We start from the raw sequence: 20,110 nt of genomic DNA on the forward strand, positions 1-20,110 counted from the left end.
ATTCTTTCTTCGCTTCCCTTGAATTCCCCTATAACTCATTGAAATGACTTTGAAAGTGACATGCAAATAACGGCTCTGTTCTCAAACACTTCTCAGCTGCTCATTGAGCCAGTATCCCAACAGCTATCCCTTAAATGTATGTCTTGTTGCCTGTTCTCCTCTGGGTCTCGGCTTCTGTCTCTGACTATAAGCCTGAGCCTTCACTCCGTGCCCAGGAAAAACTCCTCTGAAGTCAGTGTTAAAGATGATTTCGTATCCTCTGTATTTTCTATGTACTGTGTTTTTATAAGATCTGTTCAAATAGTAGGACTTCATAATGCTGTCTGTGTTTATTAATCCTGGTAAGCCAGCATGCTCCCTGATGGAAGGGTATGTATGTGTATCTTGCTGAATGAAAGCCTTACCTCAGGAAGTAAACACAATAGCAAATGGTGTGTGATCCTCATTCTGTTTACTAACACATGCCGAGAGCCAGACCTCTGATGGAAATAGCATAGCACAGTTCCCAGGAGGCACCTGGAGGTTATGTCATCATACGCTGAATTAACCTGTTGCTTGGATTTCTGACAGGACTCTGCTTTTGCCAACTTCTCCTAGACTGTGAATAAATTCACCTCTACAATACTGCCAAGCACAAATGCTGCAATAGGTTTAAGACCTGACAGTGAAAGGAAATAGACCCCAATGGTTGTGTCCTATCTACAGTAGCAGTTAGATAATTTACAGCATTGCTTCAGAGCTCTCTACTGCTCACAATTGCTACACCGTTCATGTTGCTTCTGTAGACAGGACTTAGCTAGGAATGGCAGTAGAGTTTGGTCCCCTCTCTATGCTTTGGTACTTTCAAAGCCCAAAGATGTAGATAGGCGGAATATTTATAACATTTTCTGTTAGCACAAGTGCAGAATTGGCTCTGCAGCGTCTTCAATGCTGGCAGCTTATCGTTAGGCTACAGGCTTTCACAGAAAACCCTTCCCAGAATCTACTTTCATCTGATTTCAGGTACTGCCTTACACTATGCCAAGAGAAGCTGGGCTCCCCTCCAAACTATCCTGCAAATCAATTATGTTTTTATGTCACCATAAACACTAATTACAGTTGTATATCCATATTGCAGCTTTCCTTGCACTCTTAGGAAAGGAGAAGAGTGATTCTAGGTTTGACTGGTCAGGGATGTCTTCACTATATACTTAAATATGGTAGGTAGTATTATTCCAGGGTATAAATACATTAGTGGGTACTAGGAGAAAAAACACAACTGGAACTCATGTAAATCTGACACAGAAAGAAATCCAGCATCAATGGATTAAGATTGGCAAGGGCCAGCTATATAAGAAAAGTCTTGGCTGCTCTTCCACCATTAGAATCTAATCCACTTGCCATCAAAGGATCTGGTATAAAAAATAGCAAAGAATCTACATCCAAACTCCAGCAGCAAAATCATCATGCCTACGTATATCCGCTGGTAGCTTCATTCGGATACAGTATTCTTCTTCGCTTCCTATCCCAAACCATGTACGTACTGTTCCTGGGTGCTGCCAACCAGCTGCTATGTTCTATCCCAGAGGTGGCTGAATTTCTGTAGTCAGTGCGAGTGAAAACATTTCTTTAGGATGAGCGGCATTAGAGAAATATAAGTTTCACTGTCATTTCTCCTGAGAGATCTGGAGTGGAATCCCTTATGAGTAACATAACATACAAAATCCACATTAGAGCTTTTTACTGATTAAAAAAAACATTGAGCCATTTGGTGAACAATCCAGCTCACTATCATCAGGCAAAGTGTAACAGGAAATAATTGTCTAGTTAACAGGGTACTAACTGTTACATGGCATGGGTTTATATACTGTGGGACAGATTGCCAGCTGGCATACATTGACAGAGCTCCACAGAAGTCACTCTACCAGCTGAAGGTCGGACCCAGAGCACTCTTATCATGCACAAGAGTGGCACACATTTCCCTCACTCAGAGTATGTCTAAACCACAGTGGCACACTACAGCGCGGCAGCTGCAGCATAGACATTTGCTACATTGACGAAAGGGGATGGTCAATTGATATAGTTAATCCACAGCGAGGCTGAACGAAGAATTTTTCCATGAATCTAACTGCGTCTACAGTGGGGGCTTAGGTCAACCCAACTATATCGCACAGGGCCTAACATTTTTCACAGCCCTGAGCAATGTCGCTAGGTCAGTCTAAGCTTTAGGTTTCAACCAGCCCTTAGGGTGTGATCCAAACTTCAGTGAAGCCAATAGAAAGAGCCCCGCCGAGCTCTGGATCAGCTCCTTATTCATCACCTTCGGGAGCAGACTGCACAGGGCATACAATGGACAAGCACACTTACTCATTCTTCTCAACATCCAGGATGAGTTCTCTCCCCTCGACTGTCAGCTTGACTTCGGCTTTGAATGGGTGCTACATGCAACAGAGAAACTGCCCATTACACATACAGAGTGATGATGGGGAATACCTAAGTGTTCATCAACACGGCAATTACTTTGTCTGCAAGTGCAAACCTCCCCTTATCCCACCCTGCAGCAGTGAGCACGTCTCCCACCCTAGCTGTGCCTAGTAATGCTCAAGAGGAACGATGTGTTGTTACTTCTTTGGAAATATGGACAGGTCCATGCCTTGGAGCCCAGGGAATGCTTGGTGACTGGAAAAACATCCTAGCAGAGCTGTGTTTACACTATTTCTTAGCAGATGGCACTAAAACCAAACTGACATCTCCTACCTGACCCACTCAGAGTCACATTTATTTTAATGGTGATATATAACCAGCGTCCGTGAGGATCTATTTTCACAGCACCCTAAGAGAATTTGGTCCCCAAATCCCATTGGGGATTATGATGCTTAATTCCCATGACCTCCTTTGAAAAATCCCAGCCCTGCTTTGGATGGTAGATCTAGTACTGGGCCCTGTCTACAATGAAATTTGAAACTGTGATAGCAACTTATTTGAGAACGCAGGGACTTTGTTTAATAACACTGTTTTGCAAGCCATTTCAGAATAGAGCCTGAAGCAGCTGTTCTCAAACTGAGGCCCATGGACTTCTTGTGGCTCATGGAGTCCTGCTTCATGGCCTGCAAATTTAAACCCAAGCAGTGGGGAATTGGGTTGCTGGGAGGTGGTGCTGGTCCAGGAAAGACGCTTTCTTCTACAAAGTGAAGTGTTGGAGAACCACTGGTTTATAGCATACACAATTTGTATAAAGTCTCCTGCCCAGAAAAACTATTCAACATATACTGAAACTGCAGCCCTGCTGGTCTACAATGTATGCTAGACACTCTATAGTCTACCTTTCTAGGATGTACTCAGAGACATGGTTCTCTATGAAGGTCCTAATATCATTTCAAATGTCAATATAGACAAGTCCAAAGATCTGGGGTACTTCTATATTTACAGTATACGGATATATAGCTGTATACAGGTAGGGCAAGTTATCTGTATCCCTAGCTTTAAATAAATGGTAGGGCTGGAAGAAGACAAACTGGAGGTGTGCATTGTGCACAGGTGAGGTGTATACACCTGCTAGGCAGGATGCATTACCTGAAAAGTGTTCCCAGTACCCACTACATTATAATTATTTTCATTATTAGGCAGATACAATTAAAACACAAGGGGGGAGGGGGAGAGAGATCAAGGATATAAACTACAACCAAGCACCTCATTACTAGATGTGTCTGCTATTACTGACTTATTTTTTAGTACAGTATTTTATTTTTATACTAATTCACATAAAGAAACATGGGGCCGTTCAGCGCAGAAACAGAAACAAGTTTTAAATGACCACAGAGCTGATAAAAATTAGCTGCTTCTTAGCAGGAGTGGTCTGAAATTTAAAATGTAAGTTGACTCAGTACAACCGAGAATATTAAAAGATTTTCTCAGTACAATTGAGGATATTACAAGATTTTCTATTAAGGGAAGTTGCCTCTTAAGGAGGCACGAAAGGCTGCTCCTACGATTAGAATTGTAAGGTAAGGAATTAAGAAATAAGAGCGTCAGGTTATTTCCTCATCTGCCTTACTCAATATGCAAGGGGATTTCACACCACAGAAATCAAGTGAAACCATAAGAGTATTCTAAAGACTTGCTTGGCTAAAACATTCTGTCAGCCAATGTGTGTGTTCAGATCCCTTTGTGTGAATCCCAACTCTAGTGTCAATTATAAAATTTTCCTTTCATATCCATGCGGTAGGTCTTCACTCTGCTATTCTGGTCTTCTGCTAATCCTGTGCTTATTGAAATCAATGGGATCTTTCCTTGGCTTCCATGAATCAGGCCCATAGATATTATATCCAGCAGACAACATTGGTTTGTAATTGCAAAGGGCCAAAATCTGGTTTCATTGGATCCGAGCTGCAGGTAGGGTGACCAGATGTCCCAATTTTATAGGGACAGTCCCGATATTTGGGGCTTTTTTTTTATATTGGCTCCTATTACCCCCCACCCCCACCCCGATTTTTCACACTTGCTGTCTGGTCACCCTAGGTGCAGGTGCTCAGCCCTGGTCTATTGTTGAGCTGCGAAATGAGACACAATACAAACATAGGCAGCTTTGACTGTAGCTCAGAGCCTTTTGTGTCACTGAATCTCTCCATACAGTTGATGCTGACAAGATTTTCCCTGCCCCTCCCATCCCGTTTTGTTTTTAGGGTCCTGTTAACAGTTGGACCCGAAATATACTAGCTGTAACTGCTTGTGCTTGCTTGGTGCTAGCAGGGTTCTTGACTTCAATGAGAATTTGCCTGAATAAACGTTGATGAAGGACCTTAGGATCTGACAGATTTGTCTAAGGGTAAGTGCTGGTCAGATGCCCGTGTGCTTTTTGTGGACAGGTCTGTGATTAAGAATAACCAAATACCTCCACAATACATTAAGAACATAAGAATGGCCAGAATGGGTCAGACCAATGATGCATGTAGCCAAGCAGCTGCTCTTCCAACAATTCCGGGTGCTTCAGAGATAATGAACAGAACAGGGCAACTTATTCAGTGATCTATGCTCTGTCGTCCAGTCCCTGCTTCCAGCAGTCAGAGGTTTAGGGACACCCAGAGGACAGGGTAGTGTCCCTGATCATCTTGGCTAATAGCCATCGATGGACCTATCCTTCATCAACTTATCTAATTCTTTTTTGAACCCTGTTATAGCCTTGGCCTTTGCAACATCCTCTGGCAAAGAGTTTCACAGGTTGACTGTGCATTGTGTGAAGCAATATTTCCTTTTGTTTGTTTTAAACTTGCCGCCTATTCATTTCAGTGGGTGAGCCCTGACTCTTGCATCATTGCAATGATGTTATTGAGTGGGAGAATGTTCGGCCTGATCCTGAGAGCAAGTTACCTACCACAGCTCCTGTTCATCACATTACACTATAAAAGCTTCCCAGAAGTTTTCATAGTATTGAGTGATTCATACCCTGGATACACCAAGGCTGTAACTACTTATATCGTTAAAAAGAGCCCAAGGATAGTAGTGAAGGTTCCTCTCCCTGGCTATTTCCCATTTGCATTTGAACTTGCGCTGTAGTTTTGGTTAGAGTGGTTATTAAACTTCTCTTCATGGGAATCAGAGAGAGAGAGTGTGTGTGCGCGCGCTGAGAGGAAGAAGGATGGTTTTGTGGCTAATGCACAGGACTGGGACTCAGGAGATTATGCTCTACCACAGACTGCCTGTGTGACCTTGGTCAAGTCACTGAACCCTTACCTCATGGGGTTACTGGGAGGCAAAACCCATCCTGAAAACCATCACTCATGTGAGCAGCCTTTATTCTTGAGAGGACTCCCCGTGATATCCACGGGACACTCACCTTGGGGTGCAGCATTCAGGCCCTGACTGGGAATGGACCATTCCCCCTAGATCTGAACATGGAGAGGACCATCTTTGTGGAGATGCAGAGGAAGCAGGTGAACATCCCTTCATTATCCTCCTCTGCCTTGTACCTATGGAGACCTGTCTGAGGCTCCAGGAGAGGGCCGGGGCATGTTTCTCATCCTCCCTGGCACCCAAGGGCAACTCCACTGAGGAGGCGACACAGCCCCAACCTGCATTACCCTTTCCACGGCCCTCACTCTTTGCAACAGGGTCCTCTTCATGGAACGTCCTGAGATTTGCTGCCAGCAAAATAACCCTGTTAGTGCGATTCTAATGGAGCTGCCCTGCCAGACACTGTGGGAGCCTGCAGAGAGCAGGTGTGGAGGCACAGGGCCTTCATGGATGGATTCCAATGGATCCACAGGGATCTAACAGATCACTGGGTGTTGGAGCTGGATGCAGCTTCTTCCATGAGGGAAAACCTGCCTTCCCACACTTGACTAAGATTTGGAGCAAACTCCCAAGGAGACCAGCACTGAGTTATCCTGCCTCTGGGCCTCCCTCCTTAATGTTTTTGCCACTGGAGGCCACGGACAGCCAGTTATTTTTATCATTGATGGGTGTGTTAAATGGCTGCTGGGCTCTTCCCCTGAGGCAGCTGCATTTCAGTGGCGAGTAAGCAATCTTAATACATAGTCTAAAGGGATCCTTCATAATGGACAGTGATATAGCAGCAAGAGTTATTTGTTATTATTGCTCTGCAAGCCAAAGCCAGGGTACAGACTAGGCTCTGTCTCCAAACCTGGAACACACATCCACCACAATCGCAGGGCAAGTCTTCCTCCATATTCAGCCCAGCAGTGGCTCTCTGGAGGTCGGATTCCAGCTTGGAGCTGAGATACTGTGCACAGAGAGCAGTGCTTTATCGCACGTCATTGGGTCAGGGGATCTTACCGGCAGGTCATCCTTAGCTCCTCTCTGTAGCGCTCCCCTATGGCACCATATGCCAAGCGGGTGCATTGCAGCCTATGAGTTTTGGGGAGAGTTCAGATCACGGCAAACAGCTCCCCTCTATGCTGATGCATTTTTTGATATGTTCCTATAGCCTGCATGTGCCTCCAGTGACCACGATTTGGCCTGAAGAATTTAAGAGACATCACCAGATCCAGTCAGCCATTTCGCATCTTGGGAGAGAATCGTTGAAAAAAAAAAAAAATGTAAGAGCACCTTTCCTGTCAACATGGTCATATGACATACCTTCACACTGATCGGGGGGCTTCCTGTGGCTTTCCAGTGCAGCGTTATTTCCTCCTGGTACAGCTGTGGGCCAACAGTGTTGTTTTCTCCTGGGGAGCACAGACAGATGCTCAGAATCAAAACTCCACTGCATTTAGGATTTAATCCTGCCCCATCAGAAATAACAGGAGTTTTGCCCTTGACTTAATGGAATAAGGTCAGATCCTTCAAAAGGCAGCATATAAACAGCAAAAAGCAAGAACTGTTTGAATTATTTGACCACTAATGTCTCTACATACATTTAAGTACATTGTTTAATATTAGCAGCAGCAAAGATTTTCCTTATAATTTTTTACATCTACATTTCGGAAAGTACAGACATATACAAGCACAGGCATTGATCCAGCAAAGCACTTAAGCATGTGCTTAAATTTAAGCACACTGGCTATCTGATTGATTTAGATGAGGCAGCTCCTATGTTTAAAAACATGTGCTGTGCTGGATTGGAGGCTATGTGCTCAGCTCCTCGCTGGATCAGGCCTGTAGTAAATATACAAACCATGGATAAGTTCAGCTGGACAGAGCAATAATTGTTGAAGAGGATTTTTAAATAGGAGTTTTAAAAGGCACATTAATTGCTGGAACAAAGATGGGGAAACTCCCTGAAGCACTTAAATAATTCTCTTAGTTTGAAACTAACAGGCATGGCCCCCGTGTCCAGCAACCACATAGCAATGCCCAATGATGCTTTCCCCTTTAAAGCAGGTCTGTCTATTCTTTCCCCTGAGGTAATATCTTTCATTGAACCAATTTCTGTTGGTGAAAGAGACAAACCTCTGTGCTCCACAGACCTCTTCTTCAGGCCTGGGAAAGAGAATGGGGAAAGAAGTTCTCATGACATCTAAACTCATCGAGTTCTGGAGGGGACCAGTTCTCTTTAGCTACCCCTTCCAGGCAATTTGTATCATGGAATGCTGCCCCAAGTAGAGGGAGATGAAATACATAATTTGCCATCTCTGTCTTTCCTGCATTTGACTCGGGTGTCAAAGCCTTCACAAGACACAGAGGGTAATGCACTGGGGACAGTGACAGCAAGTGGAAGAGGGAAGAGAATCTTATTCTAATAGCCAGCTTGAAAATGGGCTGAATTCAGTCTGCCCCCAACCCACCAATCCAAGATTTAGGACCCTGTGATTAACCGCCAGTTAAAAATGCGCCTGGGTTTAATGAGACAAGGTGGGTGAGGGACTATCTGTTGCCGAAAGAAACACGCTTTGGAGCGGCACAGAGCTCTGCCTCCCGGCTAATGTCAATCCCAGCCTGCTGACACGCAGTTAGGGCGGTCGCCCATCCAAGGCTATCACGGCTTTCCCGCAGAGCTGGGTTTTTGCAGCTGGGAGTGTGTTGCAGCCAGAGACAGGAACCGCTGCCATTCCATGCCGCTAGAACTCCCCCGCAGGGACAAGACATTGCTTATGACCAGGTATCCCCCAAACCCCACAAACAACAGGGTTTGCTAAAGGTGCCGCCTGCAATGCGTATTCTCTGGGCGGTCTTGCCGGTTTGCTAGGACGCCGGCTGTGCTCTCCACGCTGCTAAACCTTCTGTGCAGATGGAAGGCGGGGAGGATACCACAGAACAAACAAAAAAAAGGGGGGGGGGAAGGGAGGTACAGCATCATGGCCAGGAGCCGGGGTTCGAATAAAGCCCCCCAAGTTCACCCGACCCAGCCGGCCCCTGGCTCTGGGTTCCCACCGCTCGGATCGTCCCTTTGCCCTGGCATCGTCCCCCGCGGACTCACCTCTCCCGCCTGCTGGCTCCAGGGCGGGCAGCAGCAGCAGCAGCAGCAGCAGCAGGAAGGGAGCCGGGGAGCCCCGGGCTGGCCCCGCAGCCCCAGGCATGGCTCCGCGGGGCGGCTGGCAGAGGCTCCCCGCGAAGGCTCGCTCGGCGGCGCGCTGCAGGCTCGGATTCCGCCCGGCGGCTGGCGCCTCTCCCCACTCACAGCCCGGAGCCAGCCCCCGAGTCCGCCCAGCGGGGGCGTCCCTCCGCCAGCCAGATGTGCCGGAGATGTCGGGGACAAGCCGGCCAGCTGCGCACCCAGCCCCGGCACTGCCCGCACATTGCGAGCTCTCAGCGCGCCCCCAAAACCTCCCACAGGCGACGCATGCGCGCAAAGGGAGCCGGGTTTTCTTCCCGAGTCTGCAGGCAGCCTGAACCAATGACTGGGCGCTGCTAAGGCTCTGGCTCATCATCTCAGCTAAGCGTTAGCGCTGATGCCTAATGCTAGCGGGTTAAATGGCAGCACCACGAATTCTTTCCTTTCAAGGAAACATTCTGCTAATGCATTTACCCGCAATCCCCACAGCCCCAGCTGTCCCCCACCTCCAGCCTCCTGCCCATCTGCTCCCCCATTGGAGTTATAGGCTGGCAATCCAAAAATCTAGACCGCACTGAAAACGTAGGCACAGGGCAAACCAAATAGAATTTACAGACAGCAGCAGGGGGCCTGTACTGAGTGTTTCTAGCCATTTTCACAGTTGATCTCCTCAGTCCCTCCATAGTTGAAGGTTTGTCTCCAAAGAGACATTCTAAGTCCCTCACCTCCTGGTGAGTGCATTGCCATCAGAATGAGCGGAGCCGGGCAGACGTTTAGAGAGAGAGAGAGAAACACTGAGGTAAGGAACAGGAAGGACACCTCTGAACTGGAGAACTATTAGCCAGGATGGGCAGGGATGGTGTCCCTAGCAGCTGTTTGCCAGAAGCTGGGAATGAGCGACAGGGGATGGATCACTTGATGATTCCCTGTTCTGTTCATTCCCTCTGGGGCACCTGCCATTGGCCACTCTCAGAAGACAGGGTACGGGGATAGAGGGATCACTGGTCTGACCCAGTCTGGTCATTCTTATGTTCTTGTCTCCCCACCAGCCCTGTGGATGTACCCCTAGGAAAATAAATACATCTCCAGGCCAATGGAATTGTGCTTCAGGGGAGTGCAATGGTTGGGGGCGGTGTCCTGGGGCATGGCCATCCCCTAGCTCCCCCGTCTGCTTGGACACAGCACTACCAGCACCTTCTGCATCAGTTTCCTCCCCCACGGTAGGTCTCCTCAGGTTGCCACACACAAATCAGTGCTGGAGATGTGGTTTGGCCCTCTGCCAAGTCCCAAACAAACATAACCCCTTCTGGGGTAGCAAAGTCCAACTCAAGAGTCCCAACAAGCCTCTGGCCCTTCAGACCACCCGATCTCAGTCCCTTTTTTTGGTGACCTTTGAGTCTTGCCTTCTGCTCTGGTGCAGAGCAGTCAGCCCCTCAGCTGGGTCCCCTAGAGAACCCTTCTTCTGCAGAGCCTGGCTTGGGGTCTTCAAAAGAAACCTACCTACTCCCTGTGGTTGTACCCCCTCAGACTGAACACGCTCAGCATTTTATGAGGCCCAGGTGTCCATTCATCTATCATCTGCTGCCTCTTAGGCCCATTCCTTCAGCAAATTAATGATGGCACAGGTGTAATAGATTAGACTAACCGGCTTTTAACCCATCCTACTCCATGATGGAGTTTCACCCCATCACAGGCTACCAGGGACATTGCTGGCATAGAAGCACCAGGCTTCTGCATAGACAGACCTGGCCTCCCCCAGTGAAGTGACCCACCCAGTTTCCAGAGCTGAAAACACAATAGAGTTTGAGTTGCTCAAGCAAAGACTAGGCCTTCTAGGGCAAAGAGAAGCATTTCCTCAGAGTTCAATTCTACACCAGAAGAAATGAGGACAAGTTATTGGGGTCTATGCAGGGATTACCGGTTATGATTCTGTGGCCTGTGTTATGCAGGTCAGACTAGCTGATCGTAGAATCATAGACTTTAAGGTCAGAAGGGTCTAGTCTGACCTCCTGCACAATGCAGGCCACGGAATCTCACTCATCCTCTCCTGTAACAAACCCCTTACATGTGTCTGAGTCACTGAAGTCTTCAAATGATGGTTTAAAGACTTCAAGATGCAGAGAATCCTGCAGCCCCACGCTGCAGAGGAAGACAAAAAAACCCAGACCCATAATGGTCCCTTCTGCCCCTTTCTACTCATTGATCCAAGGAAACACATCACATTATCTACTTTTGCTTATGTTTTCTAGAGACTCCCAGCATGAATGTCCACACTTTCCCCAAAGATGAGGATGATTAATCATGTTTATTAGGGCAGTGCCTACGGGCCAGCCAAAAATGGGTCCCTATTGTGCTAGGTGCTGTACAAAACTAGAAAGATGATCCCTGCCTCGAAGAGCCGGCAATCTAAGTGGACAAGACAGACCCAGGTGGGGGAAGGGGTCGGACACACACGCTGCGTGAGAAGTGGGATGGCAGCAAACGTCATGTTAGTTCCATGATTTTTTTCTTCCTTTTGGTGGGTTTACTTAGGAGGGGATTTGCTACATGGAAAGGGAAGAGAAGGGAAGGGAGCTCAGGGGGACAGAGCAGGGTAAGAAGGGCAGCTATGGAGTGGAGCTGAGATGAAGAGATCTACACCAGCTAAAACTTCATCCACCCCGCAAGATGTGCTCCCATAGATGTGGATTTCTTTATGAATTGTCCTCCAGTGATTCATGATAAATGTAGCTAGAGATCATGACCTGAAGATTTAAGCATGTAATTTTTATTGAGAGGGATCTATGTTTAAAAATCAGAAGTAAGAATGTAAGAACATAAGAACGGCCATGCTGGGTCAGACCAAAAGGTCCATCTAGCCAATGCCAGGTGCTCCAGAGGGAATGAACAGAACAGGTAATCATCACGTGATCCATCCTCTATCATCCATTCCCTTTTCTGAACCTTTCCCAATTCCAATATATCTTTTTGGAGATGGGGGTGACCACATCTGCATGCACTATTCCAGATGTGGGCATACCATGGATTTATATAGAGACAATATGATGTTTTCTGACTTATTATCTATCCCTTTCTTAATAATTCCCAACATTCGGTTCGCTTTTTTGACTGTCGCTGCACATTGAGTGGATGTTTGCAGAGAACTATTCACAATGACTCCAAGATCTCTTTCTTGAGTGGTAACTCAAGTGTTAAAGTGCACAGGCAGATAGAGATTGAAGGCATTTGGTTCTGGTGCTTTGATATTGTGGTGTCTCAGGAGGCCAAATAAACTCATTATTTGCTGTCCAAACTCTTCAGAAGATTATTGATCTGTATGATCCATAAAATCCTCTACTTTCACCTCTACAGTAAAAATGACTGTAGGAGAGTGATCAGCAAACCCACTTAGAAAGGAGCAGTTTACAGATGGTTTCTATATGCATGCTGGATCTGTGTTGTCTTCCTGAGTATACCAATAAATCATGATGATGGAAAATTAAGATTCCATTTGGAAGAAAGTTTTGCTAGAGGCTGTAATGATTTTCTGTCTTGCCCTAATTCCAGGAGCTTTTCCGATACTACTGAGATTGTTATAAATGTCTCTGTTAAAAGAATGTTCAGGCCCCTTAATGGTTATTGTGATGGGGGAGATGTCTGTATCGAACTGTGAACTCCATTTTGTTTTGTGACTTTTTGTAGCCAGTCTCCCATTTTATGTGCCAGCTGCCATTGTGTGTTCTGGGTTGAAAAACCAGCCGTGCCTTGAGAAGGCAGGTCTGTTCCCGACACTGCCCTGCCAGGCAGGGGGAGGGGCAGCTTGGAGGGGACTATCAAAGAGGCAGCCGTGGAGGGCCATCAGCTTTGTGTAAGGTGAATCTGAATGAGTTCACCCCCTGACATCTAGTGATGAGCTGGGGAGAAAAGACTTCAGGACTGGACCCTATTTACATGAACACACCTACTCTGCTTAGGTATTCAGCAGACAGAGCTGTGTTGCCAAAGCCTAAGGGCTGGACTACACTGGGGGTAGGGAAGGGGTTCAAACTAAGATACATAATTTCAGCTATGCTAGTTGCGTAGCTGAAGTCGAAGTATCTTAGTTCGACTTACCTGGCCGTCCTCCCGGCGGCGAGTCGACTGCTGCGGCTCCCTCGTCGACTGCGCTTACTCCTCCTGCCGAGGTGGAGTACGGGCATCGATTACCGGATCGATTTATCGCGTCCAGACGAGAACCAATAAATCGATCCCCGATACATCAAACACTAGCCGCCAATCCGGCGGGTAGTACAGACGTACCCTGAGCCTTAGACGTGCTGTGGGGAAAGGGGCTGCCTTGCCTGGACTAGCCATGAGCACTGAGAGCTGGGGTAAGTGGCGGGTGTGACGTTGCTGTCTATATAATTTTATGAAAATATGCTAATGAGTGTGAATATAAAGTAACTGGAATATGCTTCATGCAAAAGGTCACTTGTAAGGTATCATTACAAAGCTTATAATCTACTGACTGTGGTCATCCTATTTGTATAAATGTATCACTCTTGTATCTGAAACTAGAAATATAACTCTGAGGGCCTATTGTAATTATGCAAAGGGTGGGCCGTTAATGGTGGTTTGGAATCTTGATGGCTCCCATCAGCAGGACAATTGACTGTGGATGGCTCTGTTTGCAGGCAGCCTTCCTGTGAGTCTGGCTGGGAGGAATGAAGGCTTGGGGGGGTCTTACAGTGACATGGGATCGTGTCACCTGAACCGGAATCCGTCTTTAACTTGGTGCTTTTCCATTTAGAAGGAGGGGTGGGAGGGAACCCAGAGAGGGACAAAGAATTCCTGTCTTGTGCAAAAGATATATAAGTGGGTGGAACAAAACAAAGCGGGAGGGCAATCGTGAGAAATCCCCTAGCTACCACCTGAGCTGGAACAAGGGCTGTACCAGGGGAAAGGATTGTGCCCAGACTAGGAAGACATCCAGTCTGTGATAGAAGCATAATGAAATATCTCTGAGGGTGAGATTTTATCTGTATTCAGTTTTATTACTGTATTAGGTTTAGATTTGCATGTTCTATTTTATTTTGCTTGGTAATTCACTTAGTTCTGTCTGTTATTACTTGGAATCACTTAAATCCTACTTTTTGTATTTAATAAAATCACTTTTTACTTATTAATTAACCCAGAGTATGTATTAATTCTGGGGGGGGGGGAACAGCTGTGCATATCTCTCTATCAGTGTTATAGAGGGCGAACAATTTATGAGCTTATCCTGTATAAACTTTATACAGGGTAAAACGGATTTATTTAGGGTTTGGACCCCATTGGGAACTGGGTATCTGGGTGCTGGAGACAGGAGCACTTCTTAAGCTGTTTTCAGTTAAGCCTGCAGCTTTCGGGGGACGTGGTTCAGACCTGGGTCTGGGTTTGTAGCAGGCTAGCGTGTCTGTCTCGAACCAGGCAGGGCACTGAATCCCCAAGCTGGCAGGGAAAATGGGCTCAGAGGTAGTCTCAGCACATCAGGTGGCAGTTCCCAAGGGGGGTTCTGTGACCCAACCCATCACAGCGGGACCTCGAGATGTGGCACCACAGACGCTGCAGTAGAGAGCCGGGGGCAGCGCAGAAAACACCAGTGCAGCAGCTAACAGCAGCAGAGTGAACGGCAGCGCAGAGGCGGGCCCCGGGCAGCGACACTGAGCGAACTGTGGGCCAGTTGCAGCAGCAATAGCAGCTGAAACATCACTTGAACTCACACTGACGTACCTCTGAGCTCTCCGCTGTGAGTGAGGTGCGCTGGAGGGAGAGGGCAGTGGGGTGCGAAAGGAACACTGGTCTGTCGGACTTTCACACCACAGGGCGAGGAGCTGAGGCAAAGGATGCTGCCCAGTGTACACTGGAGCGGGTGGTTTGCTTATGTTTCTGAATGGGGTGGTGGGGTTTTCCAAAACCAATGCTTGGTTCCCTTTTCCCTAGTAATAAAACTTCTCATTTGTTTTACCCAGAAGTGGGGAAGTATCGCCTCTCAGAGGCGCCCGGCGGCGGTGGTCAGTTTTCCCAGATTATTGAGGGGGAGGAGGCTTGAGCCAGTTCTGTTTTGTAGAGTTAAGACAAACCTCTAGCTAGTGAATCCAGCCCTTGTTGCTGCTGACTTCTCTTGGCAGAAGGGTTACCTGTGAACGACTCCCCGTGATGGGACCACCTCAAAGTATAATGTTTTTTCTTCACCTGGGACATGCATGGGTGGGGGTTGGAATGCCCCATCTGGGCACAGGGCAAACAGGGTACAGACTGTATTTAAGGGGGGATGCTCTCTGAGAAGGGCAGTCACCCACTACCAGGTGCCACAAGATCAGGCTAGTGAGCGAGAAAAGGCAGGAGGAATTTTGCCTAGCCTGAAATGCTGACCAGCCCTCAGGCTCACCGAAGGGGTGAGGGCAGAGTGAGAGGATGTACAACTCAGGACGGTTTGTTAGTTTGCCAAGATCTGGGATGCTCTAGAGCTTTCCTGAGTGTAAACGTGCCTGTGGTTAAGAAGATCATTTGCTAAGCCCGTGCTCCTGGTTTGCCTTCCCCATTGTGGCTGAAGGGGTTAACTCCATCGAGATGCTCTGGGAGCTTGCAGAAAGGCGGAACGCCCATGCAGCTGCGGGCTCCAGAGGGCCGAATCTTTGGTTCTGGAGTGGCCAGGAGGCAGAGCCCTACATCCCAAGGAGAGGGGGGCTGCATGCAGCGGCGGCTCCAGACACCAGCGCTCCAAGCGCATGCCTGGGGCAGCAAGCCACGGGGGGCACCCTGCCAGTCCCTGCGAGGGCTGCTGGTCCCGTGGATTCGGCGGCGGGTACGACAAAGGTGCAGGACCGGCGGATCTCCTGCAGGCAAGCCGCCAAAGGCAGCCTGAGAGCCGTGCTTGGGGCAGCAAGAAAGCTAGAGCCGCCCCTGGTTGCATGGGGGAAGTGTGCCTTAGAGTATGTCTACACTGCAGGTAAACAGCCGGGGCCAGCCTAGGTCAGCTGATTCGAGCGCACAGGGCTTGGACTATGGGGCTATGTAATTGTGATGTCAATGTTCTGGCTCAAGCTGGAGTCTGGGACCCTATGAGGGGGAGGGAAGGTCCCAGAGTCTGGGCTCCAGCCCTATCTGGAACATCTACACCTCAATAAACCAGCCCATAGCCCAAACCCCACGAGCCTGAGTGAGCTGCCACCGGCCAGTCCCCAGTGTTTAACTGCAGTATAGACATACCCTTAGAACAGTGCCCTGGCTCTGGCTTAGGAGCCAAGGGGACCCCACGGACTGATGTCTTTCCAGAGAGCTATTGAGCCAGGTTGTGACAGTTGCCACTTCTGCTAGGAAATATTACAATAGCAGCTGGCCAGTGGTGGGTTTGTGTGTCCTGCCAGCTTTTCACAAATCAGGAAGAGAGAGAGAGAACAAAGGTTTGCAGGGGCAAACTTTTTCTTCTATGTTTGTGCAGCAGCTAGTAGAATGCGGACCTGATCTATGACTGGGACTCCTCGCTACTATCACAATAAATAAGACAGATCTTATTTGCCCTCAAAACGGCAGCTGAGTTGGGGGAAGAGCAGAGGACAGCCGGTGTTGAGTAAGTTCTGCAGATCCTTGGTCCGAAGAAAGGAAAAGATAGAAGTATGTGGCACAGCTTTAGTAGTATCAATATCTTCCCCGCAACTTGTCTACTTTTCACAGTGTGGTGAACAAACTGTGTTTGAAGAACACCGCAGCTTCACAGGGGCTGGCGCCCAACTGTTTCAAAGCACTCATCATTTAACTAGCTAGCATAGGACCCGCCCCTACCTCCTTTACTGATGCAAGCAGTCCCATGACGTCAATGGGGCAAGTAGTCCTTGTCTAAGTAGCATCAATATAGGGTCACAACTGGGCCTTCAAACACCCCAGTGGAGCAGAGGACTGTTACCTTTGACAGAATGGTAAACTGAGGCACAGGGCGGTTAAATGGTTTTCCCTGCTTCATCCAATGAATGAGTCTCACATGTCAGAGCAGAAACCAGGAAGCTGTATGTTCTAACCTCACAATGAATCAGTGTCACAGCTGGAACAGAAACCAGGACTCCTGATTTCCAGATCCCCATTCTAACCGCTGGCACGCACTCCCTCCAGTATGCAGTCATCCACACCACCACGGAAGTTGTGTCTGTATCACAGTCTGGAATGATACTCTTACAGAAGACAGTGTGTCAAACAGAGCACCACGGGGCTTTGTCTTCTCAGTACCTATATTGAACTACAGGGAATGCAAATAGAAAAAGACACCTATGCAGTGGCTGTGTAAATGCCTGGCATATCTTTGAAAACTTCCTATAATGCAGCAAACCTTCTTCCAAAGTTCCTACATTTACTCTTCAATCAGAAGATCAAGCCAAAAATGTAGTAATCATTGTAGAGTTCAGTCAGGAGGTGTTTGTGATTTTTGATAGCACCCAAGAATTATAAAAAAAATAAAACATTTAATAATTACACATTATATGACAAAAGCAGCAAAGAATCCTGTGGCACCTTATAGACTAACAGATGTTTTGGAGCATGAGCTTTCGTGGGTGAATCCCCACTTCTTCGGCTGCATGTAGTGGAAATTTCCAGGGGCAGGTATATATATGCAAGCAAGAAGCAAGCTAGAGATAAGGAGGTTAGTTCAATCAGGGAGGATGAGGCCCTGTTCTAGCAGCTGAGGTGTGAAAACCAAGGGAGGAGAAACTGGTTTTGTAGTTGGCAAGCCATTCATATTATATGACAGTATTTTTATCATTGGATTTTGGTTATATGACTTTGACCTCTTAATTTACAGTCATCAGAAACCCCCTCTATAAAAATATAACCTCACAGTGTCCAGTTGTGCATTGGTTATTGTTCAGACATGTTCACATGGAGCGGCCCAAAGTATTTTAGTGTGGTTGCACTGCTAACTGCCTCTGGCAAAGGAATTAGTCACATCCTGTCTAGCACTTCTGAAGCCTCTTCCTTCCTGTACCCCTTTCTTCAGAAAAGTCTTACTGAAGTCGAGGGGAATTTTGCTTGATTCACACCTGCACAGTTAGTTGTAGAATATTTAGTAACTTCATTGATAGCCTCACTGAGGTACTGGAACTCCTATGCGTGCTTCCCAGTTCTGCTCTCTAGCTAATGCTGATCTTGTGATTAAAGCACCAGATCGGGACCCAGGAAATCTGGATTCTGTTCCCAGCTCTACCATAGACTTCCCATGGGATGTAGGCAAATTTAAAAGTGTTCCTGCACAGCGACCATAAATGAGCACACAAATCAAGGATGGTTGCACGCAAATGATTAGTTAGGTCTAAAAAGAAGAACTTCCATCTCCCCTCCTGTAAAATGGGGACAATGACATTTGCCAATGTGATAGTGTTGCTGTGAAGCTAATATGAATTCACTGGTGTTTGTAAAGCACTTGTCCTTGGATCAAAGACACTATATAAGGACAAATAATTCTTCTTCTTCCTTCATTATGAATTAGGAGTCATTCAAACAAGGAAATAGAAAGAATTCCTGTTAAAGTAATAAACCTCTTCAGAGACTAGAACCCCAGGCTCTGGGTGTCCCTAAACCTCTGACTGCCAGAAGCTGGGACTAGATGACAGGGATGGATCACTCAGTAATTGCCCTGTTCAGTTCATCTGGCACCAGCTATCACTGGAAGACAGGAGGATACTGGACTAGATGGACCATTGGCCATGCTGGGTCAGACCATTCTTATGTTCTAATAGTTTGGATTTGCATCAGATTAAAAGAACCTCAGTGATATTTCAGGGGAACTCTTTTGGGGAAAAGGAAAGGCTGCCTGAGGAATCACTGTTAAAAGACTGACTCTGGAGGAAGTATTACCAAAAATGGCAGTCCCAGACAGAGAAGGGAACATTGCTTTGCTGCTGTCAAACCTCAGCATTTGAGACACTTGCCTTGACCAGGGGAGCATCCACATTCTTGACAGACTTGAACAGAATATTAAATCCTTCCATATTAAAACATTTTGTCGCCCAATATTTTTGACATTATCAAAGGGAGGAGACTGGGATTCAATAGAAGCAACTGACAATTTAACAGCTGACTTCACTATTTCAGGTGGTGACAGTTGGGAAGGGTTTCAGCTCGTCCCAAATCATCCGATTTAGCCTCCGTTTTCCCCTTCAATTCAGAATGGCAGGAAATATTTGCAGAGCCCAGAGCAGCTGTCCTTTCCAAAGCAGGGAGACACACCATAGATTGATAGTATACTGGATGTGGGCTTGGTCCTAGTCTGTTTTTAATGGGACTAACACACACAAATATCAAGCCACTATTTCTGCTTTTTAAAAGAGGGATCGGTGACATTAAAACAAAGGATGATTAATTATGCTGGATCTTTCTCCATTTACAACTGAATGACCTTGGCTGTGATGAAATTCATGGGTCAAGAACTGTACTGATTTAACTATACTTGCCTAGTTAAACACGGTGCAATCCCCCCAGTGCGGAAACAGTTATTCTTGTACAAATATGTTTATCTGAATATAACTTATTTCCATAAGAGGAATAGCTATACTGACAAAAGGCACCTTCACATTGCTATGACAGTGTCTGCAGGAGTTATACAGTTATAATTATATACTGCAAATCACACCTGTGACCTAAGTTGTTATATTGTACCACAGCTGTAAATAGACCAGGTCTTGACTCATCGGGTTAGTGCATGGCGTAGTGGGCATTTCCCTGTCATTTCCTCTGTTGTGTGTAGATGTCTATAATGCAAACAACAAACCTCCTTTTTAAATGACAGAGGGACCCTTGCCTATAGTGAGTGTATTGATTACAGAATTCTCCTGAAAATTAAAAGAGAATTGGGTGATCAAAATGCTGAGGTAATATTGAAAAACTCAGCCCACATGCTGACCTCTCTGGTTTAGCTAGAGAACCTTCTGAAGGAGCAGAGAATTTACACTGAGGAGAAAAATCTGTTTGTGAAAATCCACCACCACAACACAATAGTTCATACTCAGCTTCAGCATCTTCTGCCAGTCCTAGTGCTCTTCGACTGTCCCAGTCTGCTCTCCACCAAACAGCCACTCCTAGCTGGAGCTCAACCTTCTTCCACTCACTCACTCTCTGGTCTAGAGAGATCCACAGAGAGCACCTCTTCCCCCTGCTGCTGTGCCCCCCTTTATAAGGCCTGAGTGCCTTCCCTTA

General features: G+C 46.9%; 1 protein-coding gene across 1 annotated transcript in view; it reads right to left on the reverse strand.

The window, feature by feature from the left end:
- Positions 1-9,014, reverse strand: part of ADAM19 (ADAM metallopeptidase domain 19) — a 54,104-nt gene extending 45,090 nt beyond the window's left edge. The window contains exons 1-3 of the mRNA XM_045028794.1: positions 8,855-9,014; positions 7,075-7,163; positions 2,347-2,417 (exon numbers count right to left, since the gene is read on the reverse strand). Coding sequence (XP_044884729.1) covers positions 2,347-2,417; positions 7,075-7,163; positions 8,855-8,954 — 260 coding nt within the window. The 5' untranslated portion in view covers positions 8,955-9,014. The remainder of the gene's footprint in view (positions 1-2,346; positions 2,418-7,074; positions 7,164-8,854) is intronic.
- Positions 9,015-20,110: the final 11,096 nt, after the last annotated feature.

Source organism: Mauremys mutica, chromosome 8 (assembly GCF_020497125.1).
Source record: "Mauremys mutica isolate MM-2020 ecotype Southern chromosome 8, ASM2049712v1, whole genome shotgun sequence".
NCBI classification, from domain to species: Eukaryota; Metazoa; Chordata; order Testudines; family Geoemydidae; genus Mauremys; species Mauremys mutica.